The sequence below is a fragment of the Apaloderma vittatum genome, unplaced genomic scaffold, assembly GCF_000703405.1.
Source record: "Apaloderma vittatum isolate BGI_N311 unplaced genomic scaffold, ASM70340v1 scaffold11617, whole genome shotgun sequence".
In the NCBI taxonomy this organism is placed as follows: Eukaryota; Metazoa; Chordata; class Aves; order Trogoniformes; family Trogonidae; genus Apaloderma; species Apaloderma vittatum.
The window spans coordinates 71,579-97,116 of NW_009727922.1; the positions used below are offsets into that span (position 1 = coordinate 71,579).

At 38.8% G+C, this 25,538-nt stretch overlaps 1 protein-coding gene across 1 annotated transcript in view; it reads left to right on the forward strand.

Annotated features, from left to right (window-relative positions):
- KIF16B (kinesin family member 16B) overlaps window positions 1–25,538 on the forward strand; it is a 125,667-nt gene that overhangs the window by 56,655 nt on the left and 43,474 nt on the right. The window contains exons 17-23 of the mRNA XM_009873892.1: window positions 4,533–4,565; window positions 4,908–4,961; window positions 6,515–7,870; window positions 11,358–11,516; window positions 12,531–12,636; window positions 13,163–13,213; window positions 20,104–20,226. Coding sequence (XP_009872194.1) covers window positions 4,533–4,565; window positions 4,908–4,961; window positions 6,515–7,870; window positions 11,358–11,516; window positions 12,531–12,636; window positions 13,163–13,213; window positions 20,104–20,226 — 1,882 coding nt within the window. The remainder of the gene's footprint in view (window positions 1–4,532; window positions 4,566–4,907; window positions 4,962–6,514; window positions 7,871–11,357; window positions 11,517–12,530; window positions 12,637–13,162; window positions 13,214–20,103; window positions 20,227–25,538) is intronic.

Consider the following 25,538-nt stretch of genomic DNA (forward strand, 5'->3'; position numbering starts at 1 on the left):
ATCATTCATTTAAAAAAACAGCAGCAAACCAAACCTTTCTCAAGTATGACTAGTTTTACTGCTTTTATGACTGCTGCAAGGAAGGTAGGCTCTGAATTTTGCACTGCAGTTTAACTGAGCCTTGTGCTTACAAATCAGTAGAAGAAAGCATCTTCCATAATTGATGCATCTTCGTGGACACCAACGTGGCAATAGCGGCTTTTCGGCTTGGGCTGAGGCTCCATGACAATTTTAAATTTATTGCTGTTGATGTTAACGTTTTCTCCTCCTTTGTGGCAGCACTGGTGATTTTCTGATCGTGTAGTGAGCTTGTCCCATAGAGGTAATGCTGGAGAAAGTGTTACTTTAAGGGGAACAGGTTACTGGCATAAATGCAAGTTAAAAATAGCTTTTGAATAAAGCAGACCTCAAGTATTTAGGCCTTAGTAAGAATTCCATGCCAATGGCATCATGCTCGTATAGAGTTAGACAGTTTGCAGGATGTCTGAGCTCTGTACTTTCAGCGAGGAATGCAGCAGTTGTTCTGAGTGGTGACTGCATTCAGCCTGGGTAAAACAGTCCATAAATCTGCTCTCCGGGTATCATAGCAGGGTAATTGTACATAAAGCATTGAGAGGGAGCGAGCATCTTCCTGAAAAAAAAGTGCAGATGACAAAGAATCCTACACTAAATTTGCGTTCGATTATTACATATATTTTTTTTTCAGCAGGTACAATGTAGGATGTTGTCATTTGGCACAAACCTGTATTATAATAGATTATAACACCAGTTTCTCACGACAGCGTACTGCCCGGCAGCAGTGTAGAGAGATATTCAGTACCTGTCCCTCTGTTTTTTGAGGGGTTTTGTGCTGTTTCTGTAGCTGACTAGCACTTTGCACTTTCATAACCACCTTTCCTTCCAGTTTCAGTATTGATAACCTACTGGCTGGTAGCTAAATGTGCAGTTTCCGTAAGCGTGTAAGATCTAGCATCTTGAGCAATCGAACTCAAAATAGCCCGTGGGGTTCTATCTTCAGTTATTGTGAAAGCACATAAATGATGGATCTTGCTTGCTGTATCTTTCCCGTGTGAAAATCAGTGTTATCTTTGTGTTTTCAGATGGGTGGTCTGTGTGGGTGGCTTTTGTTGTGTGTGTTTGGCTGTTGATTTCCCATATGTGGAGATAGTCGCATAAAATTTTGGCTTAACGGACAAAATTCTTTGTTCTGCTTGTTCTCAGTCTTTGTCTTAAATCTGGTGTCATGCAACACTGCTTCAGATAATAAGCTTCGGATAAAATAGAATTCTGCACATAGATTTATGCTGAAGATTTCATTTGTGGACCCTTTGTAAGCTGCATTGTGCCGTAACTTGAAAACCACTCATGAGAGACCGCAGTCTTGTCATGGATTTAGCATATTTTTTTCTTTTTCTTTTGTTTTTTTAAATTAATCTCATAAATTGGGCTACCGAATGGAGTCATAACATCTTTGTAGTCCTGCCAGTACTCAGTTTTTCCTAACAGATGTAGTACCAGATCACACTTTTGTGCTGTATAAATTACACTATTGTAGTACTGTGCTGGTGGAACTGACTTCCTTTCTCTGCAGCTTATCTGTGCTGCTCTTATCACTAGATATGCCATGTTTTCCAGGAAAACGGTGTCTGTTTAATTCAACACTGATCAGATTAAGTTCCTTTGCTAGATCTACAAAAGGAGTGAAGCCTAGTCTTTAATATCTGGATGTTGCTTTCTTTTTAATTTCAAGCTAATATGTTTTTCCGTTCACAGTAGTGCTCACATTAATAAAAGGTTTTATTATGGATGGACTAAACTGGAAAACATCGGTCTTGCATGTGTGTTTTGTAAAACTGGCTGTAATTTGTTACAGCCAGTGGGGTATTTTTTTCTCTTTTTTTTTTTGTGATGCCAAGATATTTGTTGACTAGCTCTTAAAGAAACAAGATTTCTGCAATCGTCGACTGCCTGTCTTGCCTCCCCAGATTCTCTCCTGTTTGAAAGAACTTTGAGCCCATACCCAGTGTGAAGCAGGTACTGCAGAGGTAATGGTCTCAAAAGTGGTAAATTCCTGAATATCTTGACAAAACAGGCAGCCAGCTATGGGAGACAGGCATCGTTATTACCCCTATAGCAATAAAGATTGCAGCATGAGTGTCTCTGATAGAGAATAAAGACACTATGAGTAACCCCATGGTAGAAGAGCCTTCAGTGGAGCTCATAGTAGGCACTGCCAAGTCTGTGTAACAGCAAAACATCAAGCTGCGTTAGCCCTTGTCTTCACAGGAGCATTTACTTGTCTGAAATGCCTTAAGTATGTGATTTTAAAATAACTTACTGTAGCGTTTGGAAGCTGTTAATTGACGTGTTGATGATGATCTGCATTTGGCTTTGGGAAATGAGCCGTTTCACAGAATCACGGAATGTTCAGGGTTGGAAGGGACCTCGAAAGATCGTCTAATCCAACCCCGCTGCCAGAGCAGGATCACCTAGAGCAGGTCAACCAGGAACGTGTCCGGGTGGGTTTTGAATGTCTCCAGAGAAGATTCCTCAACCTCTGTGGGCAGCCTGTTCCTTTCCTCTGAAGGAAGAGCCATTTCTGCATAGTTCATTCCTCTTCCCTCAACAACCTTTTGAGCACTGCCAGCTTGATTTCAGTGTAACGTAAAACTGTGACATCACTCTTCAAGATATAGAGACACTTCCTCGAAGAGAAAATTACAGTTTTTGCCACTGACCTGGTTTTATATCAGACTGATTGCTGTGACGGCTCATTTTCCTTGAATTGCATCTCTATCAAAAATTACTATTTTTATGCTTAAATGAAATATGTTTGCCAAATCGTGTGTTACAGGACAGTCAAAATATGAAAAAGATTTTTGCTGTTGGTTTTGCACGTTTTGCTAGCTGGGCTGAAACCTTTTGCTCCGTTATGGCTTAACCAAGCGTGGGACTACTTGTAAATAGTCTTTGCTAGCTGTCTAAGCAAACACCCACTGCACATCTGCACTTACACAGACCAGAGCTCTATTCCCCGGCATCTATATTATTTTGGGCTGAAGTGGTCTGATGAATATGGTGGCATTTTTTGCCCTAGGTAAGAAGTGATATAACAGCTCTGATTCTGGAGGCAGACCGTAACCAAAGCGAGGGCTTTTGAAGCATAGCTTAAAAAAACCAGGGGGAAACTAAAGCTTGTGGCAACCCTTGACTTAAACATTTGCTTCCTGAAGTTCCCTTACGATTGCTTGTTATTCTCTTTCAATGCTTTGTAGGTTTTGCTACTACAAAAATCGTGATCAAATTAAAAACGCCAGGTTGTTAATCATTTCTCATTGTGCTGGAGTTTTGGGATAGCACCATAGTGCCCGTCCTAGCCCGAGTCTTGTTGCAAATGTGAAGGAACTCTTGGAGAAACACGCAAGCCCTGAATGTTTATAGAAACCTACATTTGCTAATCTCTTAGGAATTGTGGAAGGCATTTCTTAAAATGAATTTGTTGAGAGACAGGGAAAAATGGAATTTGTTGAATTCGTCCTTCTCCAACATCGCAGTGTTTAGAAAGGTGCTTCTTGAGCGTGTAGGCATCGAAGTTAATTTAAATTGCTTTATAAATGTTATTGGTGTATTTTTTCGCATTTCTAAGGACATTTCCTTTCTGTTGTGTGCATTTGTATGATTTTAGAAACATCTTAAAAATACCTTATTTTTAGAAAACATAGTCTATATCATTGCGGTCATGGCATTTTAAACAGCAGTTTGTCAAATAAATGAAGGTAACTTGTGTCATAGTCTTCCATTTTTGCCATGTTTATGGACTGTCTTACTAACCTGCAAACTCCTTAAGCTGGAGCAGACCTGAAATAATGTTATTGCTGTATTTGGTTGAATATTTCAGTACATATATAGGATCTCAATGCTGGTTTGGTATTTACTTTGAAAAGAAAAAATCTTAAAACCCCATAAATCTTCCAAAAGAAATGAAAATAAGAGAAAGGCTTCTGTACAACTGTAACTGATATTAATGACATAAAATATTCTCCCATAATTTTTCAGAGCCTTATCAAACTCAATAAATTACAGTCTAAAAATGTTTTGGATAGATGGGTTTCAATTGTGGTCTGTGCTTAAATGTTGCACTTAGCAGGATTTGAAGTTTTTCAGCCCTACTGATTGCATCATAGTAATGTTTGATTTATTTTCTTTTTTCTTGGGAGGAAAAGGAAGAACTGCAAACATGCTGTAGCATAGTTTGATAGCTCTTGCCTTTCTCAGAAGTAGTCGTTAGTACACCGTAGGAAGAGGAGCATCAAATTATCATTGGCATTTGAAAAATGTCTTTAGAAAGAACAAGCATTGAAATTTTACTTTTGAGTTGTAATGGGACAAATGTTGTATGAATCTAACTATTTTAACCTCTAATAAACCAAACTGTTGTTGACTTTGAAATATTGTGTACTGCTAATATAGTTTTTTTCCTATCAATTCCTTTTTTAATTGATTGCTTTGTTCCCCCCTGCCTCCCATGGCAGTCTTTTCCCTGTAAAAGGACCGATCTGTCTAAGGTAGAGAAATTCAATTTCTATGTATTGATTGCCCTGTCTGCATGAAGCTAACTTGCAGAGGCTATGCTAATCATTTATCTGTCTTGTTTAACTTTTTAAATAGTGGTTTGGTTTTTTTTCCCCCAGAACTTCATTTACTTTTCTGTTTGTACTCCTGTCAGACAGCATGATATCTAATTTGTAACCCTAACGACGGACGTATTTTCTGTTATAAAACTTTTGATTTGTACCAATGTGTTAATCTTGTAAACAGACACTGAATTGCATCGTTATCCTCCTCCTCTGTTGTGATATTCAGGAAATAATAACCTTTTTACTGTGTTTTTTTTGTTCTCGTATCAGGCTAGAGTTTGAGAGACAGCAACGGGAGGAGCTGGAAAAATTAGAAAGTAAAAGGTAACATTTTCTATGGTCTTTCTGTGTGCTTGTGTATACACACGTTGCAGGCTCATGAAAACCATTAATCTGGAGTTACGGTGTTGCTCAGCAAGCAGAGGATCCTGATATAAATAGTTGTGTTTTGTTTTGTCATCTATGACAGTGGTTATCTTCTTCAAGTGTTTACTCTTATCGATTACTAACAGATAGACAGGCTGAATTGTGACTAACTGATGTTTAGCAAAGAAAATACCAAACACAAAGCTATGAAGAGGGTAAATTATACAAATCTAATATATTGCTCGCTTAGTATTCATGGTGTTATTTTAAGATACGACAAATTACATTCTTTATTCAGATTTTTGTGTTATGGTTTAGTTGCCTTTGGATTGAATCTTGGCTGAAAAAACATTATAAATTCTGCTTCTCTTGCATAAAATTGTAGTGCTGGTGTGGGCGCAGCAATCATACCTGTCAGAACAGTATTTCAAAATCAGTTTGCAGTACAAAAGAAAGTATTGTTATCGTCTGGCAGACTGAGCTGACTTTTCTGACTCATCATACCTGGTAAGATTTTAGAAATAATAGCTCTTACCTTGCTCAAGATCACAGCATTGATTAGATTTATAAACTGAAAGACATTTTTTGCCACCTCAGCTTTAGACTGGTTGCTCACTTTTGAAAGAGCTGTTTATGTAGTTGGGGTAAGTTAAGTAACCTCATAAAACCCCTGAAACTCCAAAGCATTAGAAGATGTTATTCAAAAAATGATGCAACGGAATTATTGATATTTATCGTCTTAGTTATTTTGACAGGATTTGAATTGAGGTTGTGCTGAAGTTGCTTTGACTGTGCTTTAATTTATCAGACTTCGGCTTCTTGAAAGGGAACCAACTGAGTTTGAGGTTGTCTCTATGTGTATTCAGGTGATTATATTATAGGGATGATGGTGACGTTCAAGTCTCAGTCTGTCCTCATTTGGAATGCACTAGAAGAGAGATTGCACAGGACATAATAATTTGTCTTAAAATAATTTCTCTCTTTAATGAGTCTATTCCTAATCTTATAATCCCATTTATCAATAATTCAGTTGAATATTGATCAAGACATTGTTTAAATTCATCTGTTGGCTTAGATTTGGTGAGGCAAATTTCTACTCAAGTCCTTTTGTACAAATTTGTTTATTCAAGAAAGTATTTATGTATACAACCTCATAGATTTTTAATCTTCCCTCTGTACATGGATGTGTTCTATTGATATTTTAATTGGATTTGACAGAACTAACACAGTCTAACTTTCTACTAACGTAAGTGCTATATGTTACATGTCTTTGTATAACTTTGTATCTGCAACTTCTTATGTCAAAATAGACAATATAAATCTCTTTAACATTAGTCTTATGCATCGAGTCACTTCCAAGATCTTAACCTGTGACAAAAGTATTAAAGAAAGAAACTGTCATATATACTGCAAAATTCTTGTTCAAACTTTTTAACTTCAAAGGGATATGTTGTCTCTTGGAAAAAAAACCTAAAAGTTTGAAATGTTGCATGTAAATGTTTTTACTGTAGGAAACAAATAGAAGAAATGGAAGAAAAGCAAAGGTCTGACAAAGCAGAACTTGTAAGAATGCAACAAGAAGTAGAGTCACAGCGCAAAGAAACAGAAATAGTACAGCTGGAGATTCGAAAACAAGAAGAGAGTCTGAAACGGAGAAGTGTTCATATTGAGAGCAGGTTAAAGGATTTGCTGGCTGAGAAAGAAAAATTTGAAGAAGAGAGATTACGGGAACAACAGGAGATAGAGCTTCAAAAGAAAAAGCAGCAGGAAGAAATTTTTGCCCGGGTCAAGGAGGAGTTGCAACGATTACAAGAACTTAATCATAATGAAAAAGCAGAGAAAATGCAGATTTTCCGTGAACTAGAAAAACTTAAAAAGGAAAAAGATGAACAGTATATTAAGCTGGAATCAGAAAAAAAGAGACTTGAAGAACAAGAAAGGGAGCAGGTGATGCTGGTGGCTCATCTAGAAGAACAGCTTCGAGAGAAGCAGGTCATGATAGAGCTGCTGAAGAGAGGGGATGTTCAAAGAGTTGAAGAAGAGAAAAGAGATCTTGAAGATATTAGAGAATCTCTTTTGAAAGTCAAGGAAGCCCGATCCGAAGGGGATGAAAACCTTGAAGAGTTAGAAAAAGCACAGCATGATTTCATAGAGTTTAAAAGGAAACAACTGGAACAGTTGGCTATTTTGGAAAAAGACTTAGTTCAACAAATGGATCAGCTGGAAAAGGAAATAGCAGATGAAAAAGAAGCTCTGGAACGCTTAAAACTTGCACATGAGGAACGTTTGAATCTCAAGAGAGATGAGGAAAACTCTGTGGATGCCGTGCTCAAGGCGGAAGAAGTTGACAAGATAAAATCAGCAGAGTACAGGCTCCAATCTAAAGTGCGGCAGCTTGAGTACCTGAAGAGTAATCATTTGCCAGCTCTGCTGGAGGAAAAACAAAGAGCTTTTGAAGTCCTTGATAGGGGCTTGTTAGGGTTAGATAATACCCTCTATCAAATAGAGAAGGAGATAGAAGATAAAGAAGAGCAGCTTGCCCAGTATAGAGCCAGCACAAATCAGCTGCAGCAGCTTCAAGAAACCTTTGAATTCACAGCCAACGTAGCTCGTCAGGAAGAAAAGGTTCGGAAAAAGGAAAAAGAAATCCTTGAATCAAGGGAAAAACAGCAGAGAGAGGCGCTGGAGCAAGCCGTCGCGAAGTTGGAAAGGAGGCACTCTGCCTTGCAGCGTCGCTCCACGATCGACTTTGAAATCGAAGAGCAGAAGCAGAAGCTTGCCACCTTGAACAACAGCTGCGGCGAGCAGGCAGGTCTGCAGGCCAGTCTAGAAGCTGAGCAGAAAGCCCTTGAGCAAGACCGAGAACGGTGAGTGTGGTAGCTTCCCTTTACTCGAACCTGCCCCCAAAAAGGGAATCTTTTTGTGCCTTAGTTGTTGGAAGGACGACTTGTTCTGTGTCCCAGTATTTGAGTTTTGCATTGAGGTTCAAGCAGCTTCCCCAGCATTGAGACTGTATTGCATTTCAAGGGATTTTTTCTCACTCATTGATTTCTGTTGTGTTCAGATGCTTAGCCCGTCAGCAGCAGTATGGTATTTGCATTAGCCATCGCAGTACTTAAACAGTTTTACCTAGTTAGAAGGCTCAGCCGGCCTTATGTTCTGCCCTTACATCAATATATACTGTATAATGACTTTTTTCTCTTGAAATATTCAAGTGTTACATTTTGCTCCCTTATTCGTAACGAGTTGGGTGCTTGGTCAAGATTTGGAGGCTGATAATTACCAGCTCTCCGCTCGTGACGTAATGAACACTTCTGGTATTCAAAGTGAACAGGTGTAATGTTTAATCTTTTGTTACTGGTTTCAGGGCTAAGGCAGATAGACCGGCTGTATCTCCATGTAATTTTGATGGTGGTTTTTGATATTATTGGCAAATAAACAGAGGCTTTAATACAGCCCTATGTGATGACAAGCGCTTTTAGGCACAGAAGCAGTGTCACCGTACCTGTGCTATCTGGCAGCGTAACATTCAGCCTAAGTATTGGGCGCTCAGAGGAAGGTGATGCAGGTAATGAAGGATCTTTCTGTGTGGAAAAAGAGGAAGAAGTCTTTTTAATTTTTGGCCTGAGCTAAAATCCAGATGGAATTAGTGCATTTAATGCATGCAGTATGGAAGAAGGGCGGAATGGCCATTTTTAAATGTGTTCTCTGATTTGCTAATACTAGAGCTTTCATTATTTCACCAATAATCACAGGTTTTAAATGTTTCTTCTTCAGGTAGCATTTGTAATACTTTTTTTATTATTGCACTTACCTGACTCTTCATAAGCCCTTCAAACTGATGCTTAGTTACGAAGAACCTCCTAAAAAAATAAACTTGCCTATAGCCAAATTGAAGACCTCTTCTATATCCTTTTCCTTTTAAATCACTATCAGAAGAGAATAGCTCCTTTCTATACCCTGTGTAGAGGTCACTTTTTTGAATATTTAGGGCTACCTTTTGTGGATTTTAGTTAAGCATTTTCAATAGAGATTTAGTTTTTGTGGATGTTGCCATTATTTTTCATAATTGACTTGAACATAAAAATCTCATTTTCTACACTAAGCCTCTCACAGCCACAAAAATGAACAATGTAGCTATCAAGAGATTGCTGGCTTGTGTGAGAAATGAAAAAATGTGTTCTCAGCTGGAAGACCAAGGTTTGGAGAAGATACTGAAGAAGTGAAAAGGGTTTTGTTTTGTTTTTTTCTTAAGGGTTTTTTTTTTTTCTTCCTGTTTACTCTGAAAATCCTTCTGCACAAACTAAAAAAAACTTTCAAGTCTTTAAGCGAATTGCCCAGAGACCTGAATAATTCAATTCAGAATGTTTTTTACGAATGTTGAGGCAGAAGAAAATCTCAAGATACGTGATAGTATGTTAAATGCTTCAGGCTACTTCTTGCTCTTGTGTTTGAGTTTACTCTTCCTAGTACAGAATTGCTTGGGCACTATAGGATAATCGTTTATGTTTCTTCCTGTTTGTCTAGATACCATTATGTGATGATGCGCTTTGGTTCACGTCAGTATTAACTCTCAGAAAACGTTTAAATGCAATATTCATTTGAAGTGTCCATCGTAACTGGATAAAATGATTTTTTTTTCTGGTTTGATTAATGCGTTAGCTCGAATTTTTGCACCTACAGGGATAACCCCGGCACGACAATTTGAAGTTAATGTGTGCTGGGATGGCACACGCGCTTTTTGTCTTTACCGGCAGAGGTGTTTGGCACTAGGGTGAATGTAAAGCAACTTTAGAGGCATCTTGGAGACAGCTGTATCCCTCACAAGTGGCAAGGTGCAGTTTCATGTGCTTACTGGTGGCCGCATCGCACGGCTGGCTACGTTTAGAGCTGTTGGAAGTGATAATCTTTTGATAGTGAGGATGTTTACGAATCAAGAGACAGGCTTTGTTCCTTTAATGTCACTCTGATTTTTGTGGTTGAATTGATTTTTCCATAGATGCAAACATTCTCTTATATCCATCAGCCATCTCCCATCCGCTTTCCCTCGGGACTGAAGAATTGTTTTGCTGCTAATCAAAAGAAACGGATGGCTCCTGGCAGTGCTGCAAAAAACTACTCTAAAAATGAAGTAACAATTCAGTCTGCTTTACTCCAGCCTAAGCCTTAGTATTCATCATCTCTTTAATTTTCTGTTTGAACCTCCAGGATGGAATAAAGTAGCTGTAGCATTGTACTTCAATTTAGATATATGCAATTGTAGGATAAATGTCAGAATCCCAACTTTGCATAGTTTCCTCTGCTTTTACAGGAACTTATTTTTTTTTTATTCTTTAATTTTCAAGCAACCTCCAGAAAAGCAATTACTTTTAGAAAGAAAAGTTGCATTGGAAATGATGAAGATTATTACTGTGTTACTAACCTAATCTCAGCTACGTTACAAGTGGAAAGTGTGTTCTGTGGCATTTTTTTATGCTGTGGTTTAATTTAGCCAAATGATACATATTACAAGAAGCGATGCTTTTTTTTTTTAAATACTAGATGCCTCGGCATTTTGATTTAAGATACAATATCCAATTTTACATATTCTTTTTTTTTTTATTTAATGGAACAGGCTGCCCAGGGAAGTGATTGAATTGCCATGCTTGGATGTGTTTGAAATCCATCTAGACATGGTGCTCAGGGACATGGTTTACAAGTGAGCCATGCAGAGGTAGATAATGGTTGGACTTGATGATCTTAAAGGTCTTTTCCAACCAAAACAATCCTATGTTTCTATTCTTTGTATAAATCTGGCTGGTACGTTTTATTAGGTATATATAAAATAAATACTAGAAGTTTTACTGTGTAAACAAATGCTGAACAATTTAAAGGTTTTTCTTACAGATAGATTTTTGCCCCGTCACTGGTTTAGGTTGTCTTTGGGGTTTTTTTTTGTATTAGTGCTTTGAGGTTTTGATTGTTCCCTCCCATTTATTCATTTACTTGACACTGTAAGCTAACGATTGTGATCAGTGATAGAGTTCTGTAACGAAGAAAGTTTATTCAAGTGGTCCTGATAGATAGATTAAGTCTTATGAATTAGTATTTCATGTGCTGAGTTAGGTACCTTTTGCACTGGAAATTATAGAAGCTGTTTTATTTAACTTAAAGCTGTTGTAATGTGGTTTTGAGCTGTTTCTATTTTTTCTATCTAAATATGCTTAAAGAGCAATTACAGGTTTACTATCTTCATAAATATTAATACCTACAATATTATATCCACATATCCCAGTCTAAGTACAGTAATTCCGATAAGAACTATGGGAATCAACTCTAAACCGAAGCAAATTACATTTTAAGATCTCTTTGTAGCCTGGACCTGGAAATTCAGCAACTGAAGCAAAAAATATATGAGGGTGACGGTGGTCAGAAGGGAAGTCATGGAACTTCAGAAGAGAGACTCTCCCATAGCGCTTCCCCTTCCAGCCCGACAAAGCCGCAGCCCCCCGCGGCTCCGCTGGTTGATGACAGGTAGGTGACCTGCAGTTCTGCAATGCTTTGGTAGGAATTCAAATGGTAGCATTAGAAGAAAAATATTTTGAAAGATTGTTCTTCCCAGGTTGGGTTTTAATTAAATATTGTAATTGCACTTAAAAGAGTAATCTGGAAAGCAAAATAATTTGCTGGTTTTTACTTTAAGTAACCAACAGCCTAATCCTGTGCATTTTGTTTTTGAATAGTGGGTAGGCTGAAATGTAATAAAATTGGGTTTGTATTTACACTTAACTTCTCTATACGATATTGCTTTATGTACACGTAAAACAACCAAGTAAATGAAATTATCTTAAGCCTTTTTTAATAAAACAGCTGCCTGACATCGCTTAAAATCTTATTTCATCTGGGGGACGAGTTAGCTCAGTCAGTTGAGCGTGGCACTAACAACGCCAAGGTCGCGGGTTCGATTCCCGTTCAGTCCCTGTGTGTTGCCTGATCTAGTCGAGAGGTGGTGTCCCTGGTGGCAAGGAGGCTGGATTAAAATGATCTCTAAGGTCCCTCCCAGCCTAGGCCATTCTATGATTCTATGATCTCTGTTCTTTTTACACTTACACATGCGGTTGTTGGTATCAGCTCTTGGAACGTGCCTTCTGTTTGAAGACCGACCCTTTGTTAGGCCAAGTTGCCGATACCACAAAAGTGCTCAAAGCAAACCCTTAAGTAACTGAAGATGCGACCGTGGCCTTCCATTTCTTCTTCATCCCTCTTACCCTTACTGCCGCTCGTCTGTAGAGCTGTGCACGTAGCAGTGGCTTGACCTGTGCTCCATTAAACTGTCTAATTGTGATAATGAATTGTTAACCTTTGCCTGTTACGTGAACACTTGCTCAAAAGTCCATACTCTTTGAGGAACGATAAAACTGGTCTCACATTAAGCCTGCCAATTTGGAGTTGTGCAGTACTTAAGGTTCATAAGCGTTTCAACGAGGCCTTTAGCCTATCTTGATTTTTATCTAAGAATATAATTCCCCCCCTATCTATATCTTAAAGGATAAATGCCTTTATTGAACAAGAAGTGCAGAGAAGGCTCCAGAATATTCATCATAAAGCTGAGGATAATGATGTTAGCCTGTCCTGGTCTACAGAAGGTTTAAAGGTGAGCAGAGACGGGTGGGAGATCCTGACCTTCAATTCTCCAAGTGTAATCACTGACTTAGTTTTGCTGTTCCATAATTTTAGTGTTTTCCTATGATAGCTTAATTTTAATTTACCAAAAAAAGTGAACAGTAAATCAGGGGTATCAGTTTTAGATTTTGATAATTTTTTTTTCCAAGTGGTTGTTTTATGCTTTGGATTTTTTTTTTTTTGCAGGAAAAAGTGTGTAAAAGGCAATAGGAAGCTTGCATATAAAATAAACTTTTTAATTTTATAAAATACATTGATAAAACTCTGTCCAGAAGAAAGGTAATTGTTTATACTTGCAAACAAGCACTCATTTAAAAACTGGTGATAAAATTAATCCAAAGACTGGACTGATTGACTTCTAAGCCAGTGCTTTAATAAATATCAATAAGTAAATAGTAGTTATTAAAAAAAAAGTCTCTTCCTATGAATACTTTTAAATGAACTTAAAAAAGAAGGGCACTCTTTTTAATAATCACCTCTACCGTTTTTGTTCTTAGGATAATGAGAGACTTAATAATGGTACTGTTCAACGCAAGCTGAAGTATGAGGTAGGTCGTAATTTGTCAGAATGAAATGGTTGTCTTTAAATTACGGCATGCCCTGTAATTAAATTTCTTAATGTTTAGCTGCGTAATTAGAATTTTGAATTCACAGCAAGATTAATGGCTAATACAGACAGCAGTGCATTTTGCCAGCTGGAATTAAAGTGATTGTTTTCCGATTGGGTGTAGCTTTTTCCCTATTTAGAAGATGTGGTGTTATTGTGGTTCTTTCTTCCTTGTTTTGTCACGATTCTTAATTTGGTGGAACAGTATCCCTTTCCTGATTTTTAGAGGATCAAAGCATTTAGTGAGCAGAGCTTGGCTGAACGCAGAAGACCACTTCACACTCTTGACTCGCAATGAACTACTCTAAGGGTGTTTCTAATTAGCAAGTAGCATTGGGCAAGTCTGCCTATGTCATGAAGGATTCATACATGTATTTTTAAACTGAAGCTTATTTACTTGGTAAGTAAATCCTAAATACCTTTATGGACTTAACCTTAAGAGTAGGAGGGCTGCAACACCTCTCACTTGGATGTTTTGTGACTCGTATACTGTTATTTTTAAACTGGGTTGGATGTTTTATGCTATCTTGGATAGTATAGGATTACTTTTTTGTGCATATGTGGAAAAATACTGAAGGGCTTATAAATTGCTGCATCCCCCTTTGACTTTCTGGTGGTTTTCAAGTAGAGCAAATATAAACCAAGTGAAATGGATACTGTACAAAGGAAAAGCAGTGGTGGGCTGGGAAGATCAACCATTCCTGAATCAGACCTCAATCAATTCTGTTGGATTTTCTGTCTTTTAATTTTGAGAGATTGTACAAAACCAATCAAAATCAATCCTGAATTTAAGAAAAGTTCAGATCAGAAGTCTTTATAAAGATGTTTCTATTTTCTTCCTTTGAAATTTTTAACAGAAAAATCAACAGTGGCAGCCACATTATGGCTTTCTGTTTATGTCTAAGGATGGCAATTTTGCTTCTGAGTTGTGTGAAGAAAACGCAGGAGTAAGACACCATGAAAGACAGAAGGAATATACAGAGATGTGGGATTTATTTTCCAGTTCTGGAAGAATTACCTCTTCTTTTACATTAGAGAACACATTTGAGAATGAAAGGAGTAATTCAAAACAGGAGAGCTTTGCTTGTCGTTGTGACGTCAAAAGTAGTTTAATTCATTCTAAAAATATTAATACTTTTAAAAGCAAGAATGTTTCTTCTCAGAATGTTTCATCTACATCTTTACAAAGTCATGACTTAAATAATGTGGCTTATTCTCTCTGCAAGGTTGAAAATTTCAGTCATTTTGACGGTAAAATAATGACTTCTCCAGACTGTGACAGCTCAAGAACTGAATCTCATTGTTCCCACTCTCAACAGCTGTCTCCTGTAGGCTCCTTAATGGGTGCTAATGATCAGGCTGACTTTAACAGCGTATCGTGCCTTCTCTTCTCTCAGTCTAATGTGCAGTCTGAAAGAATAACTTGTGAAGAAAACAGCCCATTTAAGAAGGTGCACCCAGCAATCGAAGACCAGTCTAGTAATTCCCAGCTTCCAACACAAAAAGCCACTGATTTGATTTCTTTTAAGTCAATAGCTTCTCATTTTGATGTGAGCCCAGAGCACACCTACGGTTTGGGCCATCTTTTCACTAAGCTTTCCTGCCTCTGCAAAGATACCAGTAGCCAGTTGCTCAACAGCACGGTGGTTTCTAAACAAATTAAGGAGTTGGGAAATTGGTGTGACAGAAGCGAGAGATGTGCACGAGCGGTGTCGTTAATAAAAAACCTGCCATTTGTAAGAAACTTGCAAATAAATGTATTGTTCAAGTCAGATATGAATCAAGACGTGTCCCCCTGTGCTGATGTCAAAGGTCGTGCTGAAAATGTCGTTCAGCCTGAGTCCCCTGTGCAAGAGGCAGTCCCGATGCGTGTAAGCACAGAAATCTCCGATGCTTGTGCGAGAAAGCCCTCTGAAGGACTTGTGTGCCGTTGTAAACATGAAGAGCTGGAGAACAGTCTTGTGTTAAGACAGAAATTTCTGTGTTTTCCTGATGTCTTTTTGAAGCTTCAAGTCTGTTCTCTGGAAAAATTGTTGGAGTTTTTGACTTGTGCCTTACCTCAAATTTGTATCAGAATGGAGGAGTTGAAAGGTGTCTATTGGCTCGCTGTTGGCAATTGCAAAAAACCGGATCCAGAACCTGCTTGCTTGCTTTTGTTCAGCTCCGTTCTCTATGTTGTTTCGTCAGTCGAACAAGACGTCTGCCAGGATTCCTTGACGATGTTTCATGAGGTTCCCATCCTCACGATAAAGGAGATTCAAGTTGGCTTTGCCGGACAGAGCTTTAGTCTCCTGTGTTCTGCTGAAGACGATTTACTCACAATATTTACCTACAACAAACATTTCACTCAGAGACTTTGCCATGACCTAATGAGCGTTCTGGTTTCTACAACGGAAGATGCTGTTCATCTGAATCACCGGCTCTTGAAAGATGATCTGATGCAGATTTCGCTTGACTGGACATCAGAAGTAAATGACTTAGTTTTTTCAAACGGAGTACGATTGTCCTGCAAATTTGTAACTGACTTGGCTGATCTGGTTTACTTACTCCATGAGAATATGGGAAGTGTTAAACCTTCCTTAGGTGACATTCAAGTGCTGTTGTATACCTCAGTGAAAGTAGACTGTGCTAAACAGACTGTGTATAGGGCTCTGGTTCTTACAGCTACCCATATAGGTCTCCTAAGGGAAAATAACGTCTTGTATCCTGCACCCAACTTTCTGGATGCTTCATGCCAGCGATCACGTTTTGACAGCCTTCAGTTATACAGTTTAAATGATATCCGATGTGTCCTTTTGCCAGACAAAGAGGATTTCACAAAAGTTGAGCTTGTGTTTTCTAGAAGGAGCAAGTTTGGATCTGATTCAGGAAGTGGTTTTTCTAAATGCCGCGGAAAAGAAATAAATGCTCAGCTGACAGTCATCCCATCAATTCTTCAAAGCAGTTTGCATATCCCTTCGGAAATCTGGAGATTAACATTCAGTTCGAGGGAAGAAGCCATTTGGCTAATTATGCATCTAACTAGGTGTTGAAATCCAAATACGTTTAGATACATTCAAAATAAGAGGCTAATGAATATTGATAAAATATTTTAAAATTTTTTTTATTTAGTTTAGAGGGAAAAGAGTCCTTTGAGCCTCTGAGGGAATACCATAGAGTGTGTACACACATCTTGGGAAAAGTCATTACTGCTTGAGTGCTTGCTTTTTGTGGGTCTCCGATACGCTGTACGTACGTTTCCTTGGGAAAGTGAGGAAATACATGTTTCCATCTTACGTGGTGGGTGGATCAAAACTAGAATTACAGCTGGGTCTCCTGATACCCATTTTGGCTGTGTTTTCTGGCTTGCTGCACGTACTGTGTGTCTTCATTAATGTCTTCTTCATTCCCCCTTGATTGCTTTTTCCTTAATCTTTCTGAATATCTATTGTTTTGATGATTCTCATTTAGTTTGTGCCCTTGATCTCAGTATTTCAAAACATCTGCAATACTTCTTTTTAAATCTTACTTTCACCGTATGCTCTTAATACTAAGGGTGTTTGGAACTTTTGTACTTAAAATTTTTGGCAAGAGTGACAATTCTCTGCTGCTTCAGAGTTTTGCATTTAAGGATTATTGCAGTCTTGCATTAAAGCTTGTCACGAGTGCAAAAGGAGTTGTGTTTGGCTTAGAAGAAGTGTTTTGGCTGAGTTACCAGGAACTGATGGATTTGCCACATCTCATTTTCCTGGGTTTCCCCTCTTTGCCTAGGGCTAAGAGAGTGTAAACTATGTGGAAGCAGTGAAATATAACAAGAAGAATGCAGGGAACTTCCAGTATTCTTAGATTTCCCCCTCCTCTCCTTTTCTTGCAGGGAAACAATGTGTGACTTTGAGCCATTCTTAATTATTTTGTCCAAAAAGTTAACTTGTACTCCTCAGTGTTAGACGGAGTCTTTATGTTCACTTGATGTGGGTGTTTAAGGAAAACGTGCTGCGAAAGTGAACCTGGTTAAAGGTTGTAAACAGACATTGGTTGTGCTTTAAATAGCATTTTGACCTTTGGCCACGCTACTATGTGGTCAGGCAAACGTTTTGGGGTTTATCATCCGTGTACTTGTTTCTCACACCGTTAAATGAGTAGTTAGTAGCTGGGGATAGTGCCTGACAGATGGAGTAAGTTTAGATGTAGAGTTCTCTCCATGTAGTGTGCTGGCCTGACTTTCCCTTAGTCCAGGCTTGCTTAGTACAGAGTTATTCTTTACCAGATACCCCTGTCAGATGTTCAAATAATAAATAAGCTGTTGTCTCCCGTTTTTGTTTTTTTCTTTTCGAAGGGAGCTCAATACCTTTTAAATCCTGTTGCTTGAATATGCCATCTGCCTTCTTTGAGGAAGATGGTCCTTGGCAGAAAAAGCAGTGGTATCTCATCTGAAATTCTAAATTCTGTAAGCATATTGCCAGTAGAGGTGCAATCTTTTACTAGACGGAGTTAGACTTCAGTCTCTCTACTAGTATGAGAACATCTCCCATTTGTTCTTACCATATGTTAAGACAGGATAATGTGATTCATGTGGGATTTAAAAAGAAATTCATTGCATTGGATGGGGAAGTTGTGTCTGGAAGGATAAATGCTGGTTTGGATAGAGAATTATGGTTGTTTTTTCTTTATTGTAAGAAAATTTTCTAGTACATTAAAGAAGTAAACGAATGCTTCACGTTATTTAGAGTTATGTTTTTTGGTTTTGACATAAAAAAGCGTGTATGGATATCTTGCAGAACGTGGAGTAGATGATGTGGTTGTGGGTTGGAGCGTAACCTCATGTCAATCCAGTTCTGGAGCAGTTCCCTCATTGACCTCACCAGGGCATTTCTTTTGAGCCTTGCAAAAAATTACCATTGAGCGGCGCCGTCTGGGAGGATTGTCTTAACCAAGCAATTTCTGCAACTAATTCCTTTGCAGCTCATACCCCAGGCTTAAATGTTCATGTTGTGTTCCTGCTAACATGGTTTTCCACTTCTGCTTATTTTCAGATCTAACTTGATGAATATTCTGCAATTTTATAAAAAATGACTTCACAGCAATATCTCTTATTCTACTCTAAATTAAACGTAGCATAACGATTGATGTTTATGAATATCAAAACATTATTTAATGTGTCGGGGTGTGTTTTTCTCATAACACTTTGCGTTTGAGATTATTTTCATCTCTGACTATTAGCTGTTTGTAATAGTTCTCTGAAAATGACTGCCAATAAATTACATGTTGACAGAGGTGGCTTTAAGAGTGACTTTATGGTTTTATTGCTGTTTTAAAACAGATGATATTGTTGTCAAGGCAATGAACTCCTCTTTCCCCCAAGGAAAGAATTGCTTATGTTTCTATGCTCCAGAAATGAGTTTTAGTTGAAGAACCGGTAACGTGGAGAGAAGTGAAAGAAGGGCAAAATGGAGAGGAGAAAATATTTGTTGTGTTAAACAAAGGTCACTAAAAATATTTTGCAGTGTAAACACAAACTCTTTTATGTTTTCACAAAAAAAGAAGGAAGCTTGTGGAAAGTTATATAATAGGAACTAAAATTCATTTTCTTTGTATTTTCTTTATCACTGCCCTTAACACTAACGTTAAGGGAAGTGACGTTACATTTATAACTGATCAGTAATGGAATAACAGCCTCCCTTTCTTGAGAGCTAGGGGAGGATGTCAAAAAGCTCTCTGCTCAGAGGGGTGTTGATGAACGAGTTTCAAACTTTTCTCCAGCCCCTGCACAGTGTCACGTGTCCTGGAAGTGTCAGTGAGCAGCAATGTGAGCCATATTCGTGTTTGGAAAGATGTTGGTCAAGACTGACAAATTTTGACCAAGCAACATCTCATGACAGTTGCTAAAGGGTTGAAAATTAATGGAGTGATGGGTAGCATCACTAAAAACAAATACATCATGTGGTCCTAACTTTAAAATGATAGTTTTCCAGTCTTTTTTTTTTTGTTATCTTATATTTGTCATGGTGCTGCTATTTTTTTAACTACAAGTTCATTGGTTAAGGCCTTCAGACCAAACGTGTTCAATTGCAAAAATGGAAGATGTCCTAAAACGCAGTTTTCTGTACTTACTCGCTGCAAATTCTTATGTTAATTTTGGACAAAGTCACTGCAAAATACTTATATTTGAAAAAATAATTCATTTTTGACATAACTTCAGAATTATAGACTCCATCTGGCTGTTAGTCAGAGGAATGTGCCCTTATTACAAGTGCCTTTTTTAGATGTTTTGTCCAGACCATGTAAATTTTGTCATAGTTGAGTTTTAAAGAAGATAGTAGGATACTGTTCTGGCAGTGGATTGCTGTATTATCTAGGACTTATTTAATTATCAAGTGAGTTTGGGGTTTTGAAGTCAAAGATTTTTCTGAATTGCCTTAATCCCCTGCAGCTCTGCATGATATTGTAAACAGACTTGTTATGTAATGATAAAGAAATACAAAAAATAGGCCTCACTGTGAAGGCTTGATTCATTCATTTATTTTTTTTTTTAAAAGAATGCCAACACACAGTTTTCTGCTTCCCTTGGTTTTGGTATCTAAGCTGAAAATGCCTTTTAAAAAAAAAAGCAATGTTCTTGAGGACAATTCACTTAAGTTTTTCATGCCTGACAAAATGCCTATAAAAGGACATCCGTTTTGTTTTTCAAATAATTCCTTCATTTCAGAAGAAACTTCTGCCTCCACCATGCTCTGTTTCCCTGCTTGTCTGGCCAAGAACATTTTCTCGTTTTTAGTGAAGTTCTTTTCTTTTTTTCCTTACGTAGTGATTTTGGTTTTCCTTTGTTCTCCCTATTTGGTATGCACATGGAAGCGGATGGTCTGTCGTTCACTGGGAGCAAATCCAGAGGACCTAAAGGAGCCAATTAAAATTAGTATTCCACGCTATGTCCTGTGTGGGCAGGGAAAGGATGAACACTACGAGTTTGAAATAAAGGTAAATGCTTTTCAGTTGCTTCTCCTTAATGCCTGGGGCTTCTGTCCGCATGTTGCTTGTGTTTGTACAAAAGTAGCATCACGGTAACGCTAATAGAAAAATGCCTTTTGCTTGAAACGAAACAGTTCCTCTGTCCAACTGTCGGTGTTTGCTGTGACAGCATCACACTTAGTGGAGATGGAAATGGCAGCTGAAAACATACCTGAGAACCTGCAGATTCCAGAATTCACCTTACTAACCCCAGTGAAGTGTAGTTTTTCGTCCACCAAGTGCAAATTTTGGTTCCCTTTCTGTTGTCTTAAGTGGTCTCAGTGCTGTTAATTAAGAGAGGCTGTGAGAAGGCGTACCCGATGGAGCACGCTATCGAGACAGATCTTACACGGGAGGTTAGTGGTCAGAACTCTTGGGGTGAGCAGTTCCAGATCCGAGGTCAAATAATTCAGTTGGAAGTGTTGCGGAGAATGAAATGCATACCAGTTAGAGGAAAGTCCTATATTGAGATGGGAGCGTCAGGTGTAGAAAATGAAATATTTGCCTGTAACAGCAAAGGCATAATTAAATTGTTCTGCACATACCCACAACAAAAGTTTAATTCCTTTTGGGCTCACTTTGTTGTTCTGATTCTTCCCGCACTGTGTTCCTGAGGTCTCGTTTCTCCAAACTGTTTTCTGCTTCCCCTCCATCCTAGTGGCTTCCTCAGTTGATCATCTGTGTAGAAATGCTGGCGGAAAAAAAAAAAGCATATTCATTATGTTTCCTCTGGTACTAAGCCAGTAGTTTTTTTTCAACGCAAGACGTGAAGTCTAATTGGGAATGTGCTCTTGATGCGTGTGGACACGTAGCATAACTGACGCACGTGGCAACAGAGACAGACTTGGCAGCCTTCTTCACTCGGTGTCCTGCCACGTGCTTCATTAGCTGGTTTAAGTTGCAGGAGTAACGGTGTGCTGGACCATTTTTGAACTAAGCTTGCGTTCTCTTTTACAAAGGCGATCTTAGCTGCGTGCTAATTAAATTTTCATCCCAAAACATATTGCACAGTTTGTGACTAGCGTAGTTACTTTTGAACTTCAAATTTCCCGGGTCCGGGCGAATCTCAGAGCCTTAGAGATGCTAAGAGAAGAGTAAGCTCATATAAAACTTCCCCAAGGACTGTTCCAGCCACCAACTGTTTTTAGCACATGGGATTTACTAAACTGGGTAATGGCAGTCAAGGTAAAAATACGGTAAAGAGGTATTTTCTCTTTTTAGGAGCTTGGTGGATTTCTTTTGCAAGTATTCTCCCTTTGTTCCTAAAATCCACATAAGCATCTAGAAGACTATAGGATGAAGGGGCAATTATAAGAGTATGTGCGGGCAGACTTGGGCTTAGCTGGGAAGAAATGTAATCGAAGAAAAAGGTTGGAAAGGGATGGAGTTGGTAGAACAGAAGGATATATCGAGGAGAGATTCTAACGCGTATGAAAGTGGGCTCCAGCAGTTCCGTGCTTGCATTTTGCTTCTGTGAGGAGCAAGACTTGTGACCTTAGTGCAGGGATGACATGGAGTGAACGGGTGCTCTGGCTAAGAGTGATGGGATGGCTGTTCTCTTCTCTCCTGCTTGCTGTCCTTCTCTTCTATCCTTGCTGTGCTGCCAGCACAGTTCCCTCTAGGCTGCCTCCGACAGAAGCTGCTAAATAACTGCTTTGATGAAGTTCAAAGCAAAAAAATGGGTGACACAGCGGGTAGGGAATGGGCTGTTGCTTTAATAATGGTGTTCCATTGCTTTCAGCTTCCTTAAAGCACTAAATATTTTCTCCTGAAGCTCCTATGGACCTTAGTTTGGCAGTCTCGGGGGCGTTTCTTATGGTCATTCCCTTGCACAGATCGATCAGCTGTTAATGTTTTTTCCCTTCCCTCCGGTTCACTGTATGTCACAGTGGGCTGCTTTTGCTGTGGTCAGGATTTGGCTTCAGGCTACAATCCACAGACCTTCCACAGACTTTTCCAAGTATTTTTCAGATTTTAAGCCTCTACCCTGCAGAGCTCCCAGCTCTACTTTGCCTTCAACTGCTGCTAGAGCTATTCTATGGGAGATCAGAATACATGAAATAATGATTTTTTTTTTTAATATATAGTTTTGGCCTTAAAAATATAGTTTTGGCCTTAAAAAATCAGGAAAGAAGGAAGACAGGGGAGGAAGGAAAGAATACGTACCTTTTTATTTCATCCCTTCCTGTTGGGTCAGGATACAGTGTCAGTTGTTGAAATAATTCCTAATTTCAACCTTACTTCACTTTATTCAATTCTATTTTCAGGTGATGTGTTAGTCTTGAGGAAGGGCTGATGTGTTGTTAATCTCATTTCTTTTGCTACATCTCAAATAAACTTTCTTCACTAAGATGCATCTTACTCTTGGGAAAATGGGTAGCTGACCTCTTCTCATGTAGCATCACTTTGGAATCTGACAAAGGGACACGGGATGATTGAGTTGAATTGTAAGACAGTCCCCAAACCTTTGAATCCTAGGTATTTCAGAAGTATTTTCTGCAGCAGATGTTTCTAGTCGTTGTGTTTGTGGTTAAATCCTGGCGTATTGCTGTATAGAGGAACAGAAGTAATAAATATACATATAACAAATATATAAATTTTTTTCTTGTGACATGCAGTAGTAAAGATTTCTTGCTCTATATGCCAAAAGTGAGTAAGTTCCAATTTTCTTGGCAGCATCACGGTCAGTTCATAAGTCTTTCAACCCTAACATACCATCCAAAAATATTTTATTTTAGTGCAGGTTCAGCATCTTGTCCATCTAGCCAAATATATCGTTTGGGAATGGGCCAGCAAGATGCTCCATCCACTCAGGTTCTTTCACTGCATACAGATCCTACTTTAAAATGTTGAATGAGTCCCAAGAGAATCTGTTGCAGCGAATTCAAAATAGAAACAAAGCGTACTTTGTTAGAGCTAAGATAGCACCTTCTCCTCTTGCAGCAAGAGGTGTCGCAGAGCTGTTTGTGCTGGTCTGCTATTAAGTGTTCAGTGTGAAAAAATACATTTCAAAAAATTCTTCCATTTGGGCAATGGCTTTTTATGTTGTCTTTAAAGGCATGATGGAGCAGTAGTAACTTAATGTGGTCTAACTGTATTTATGTCAGAGCTAAATTAGGTTACCAGAACACTCTTCTACAGTCCCCTTCCTTTCGTGTTGTTGCGATATGCAGAATATTCAGACAAGGCTGTGCTAGGAACATGGTGTGGGAAGAGCTTTTGCCTGGATGAGATCGTTGGCATCTGTTTCAGGCAGTGCCTGTGGCTGCAGACAGTACCCCCGGGTGGCAGCAGGAGCAGCGAGGCGGCAGGGAAGGGGGAATTCCAGCTCACCTAAAGGCACGCAGGGTCTCCCGAGAGCAGGCGGTGGAAGCAAAGCCTGGAATCAAGCACAGACCTGCAGGGGATCCTCTGACAAGAAGTGAAGTTGTACACAAGCTGTCTTGTTTTTGTTTGGCTTTCCCTCGTTGTTCTGACTTCTCTCATTTGATTTATCCTGTTGGATATTCTTTCAAAAGAGGCTTTTTCTTCTGTTCCAAAGCCTTTCGGTTGGGTCTGACGAGAAGATCCAGGCAGATGCACCCCAAAGCAGCGCTCTTTTGCAGGTCTGGTCCCAGTTCTCTTCAGCCAGATGCTGCAGTGACTCTGCTCAGTATATCTGTGTTTCAAGTCTAAGTTTCTTTGTGAGCTCAGTGAACTGTTGTAGAATTGGAGTTGAGCAGAAGCAGTGCTCACTGATAAGTGACTCTTAAAGAAAATGATGCATCTCCTCTATCTACCTGAAATAGAAAAAAGAAAAAGCTCAGTCTTCCCTCAACTCTGTTAGATTAATACCCTTAATAGTAAATGAAAGAAAAAAAAAAAAGGTTACAATACATATTTTGGCAGCTTTTAGCTTTTCAGATGCTGTATTTGTAGATGGTGTGAGGAACAGTTTCAACAAGGTCTCTTTAGAGAAAGGTGAATTTTCACCATGACTGTAGACAGTTTAACCAGCCCAGATATTTAAGGTGGGCATTTTCTGTTCTTTCGAATTGCTTCAGGAGGAGGTGGATTCCCCCCACCCTCCCATTGTTTTACTTCTATTTGTATGGGGCAGAAGGGGAACAAATTCTGTGATGTGCTTCACAGTGAAGTTAATTGAAAATGCCTGTTAGGTTATTTTCTGTCAGTTGTCATGCGAAGAAAAGGTGAGGAGACAGGACTGTAGTATCTCCTTTCAAAGTTTTTTTTCTATAGGAAAGGGTGCACTTGAATAACAAACAACCAATAAACCCCTCCAAAAAACCCAACCCAAACCCCAACAATTTTGAGATAAGTCTAGCATCACATAAGTGCCCTGGTAAGGCTATTTTGAAAATCTGTTTAAAGATTTACTTAACTTTATTTTGTTGTTTATAAGAAAATACAGTAGGAAATGACAAGGAAAAAGGAAAAGGCTATTCAAGTTTGCTTTACTTGTTATTCTTCAAAAGACCTGCAGGTATCTCCGTGCTGTAAAATTTATAGGCTGTCCTACAGCTTTTTTAAATGAGGGAAAAGAATCCCAGCCCAAACTGAGTGCATCAGCTGTAGGAGTTAAAGGCGCTCTTGTAGAAATGCTGTTGCTGTGCCAGGTGTGCTGTAATTCTCTCTTTGTATGAGTGGATTTTGATCCTGTCTGTCCTAATAACATTATTGCTGAGCTTTGGGAACCGCTGAAGATTTTGTTTAGCTTTGAAATGAATTTTCCAATAATACCAGCAGTAACGACAATAAAATTTTGCAACGTATTACCTGCTAGTCTCATTGCAAGAATTAGAAAAGTAAACAAAGAGGATGACAGGGATCGAGTCAGGTCAAGCCAAGAGAACATGCTAGAGAAAATCCTTCGGTTCTGAGGCAGCACAGGTACGTGGCTTTGCTGCTTTTCCTTCCTGCCCATCTCTGCCAAGTTGCTTATTAAACTTTGTGGAAGAAAGCTAATAAATAATTGACTGCAGGCAACTTGATTTGGGTAAGTTTGGTACCACCGTATCACCTAGGCAGCTGTTATATCGCAGGCGACAGCGTCGCTGGTAGGTTGACGTCCGTGCCCTTCCCCAGACTGTGTAGCTGGAAGGGACCTCAATGCTTTGTGCTAGGTTGCTCTCCTAAAGGCATTCTTCTGTGAAAGCCCTACGGGGAAAAAAAAATAAATATCGCTTTTCAATAAAGATCATGTACAAATGAAATTATCACAGCAAGATTTCACGGCTCAGACGTATTAAAATACAGAATTAAAGCAGTAAGAAAGCAGGAAT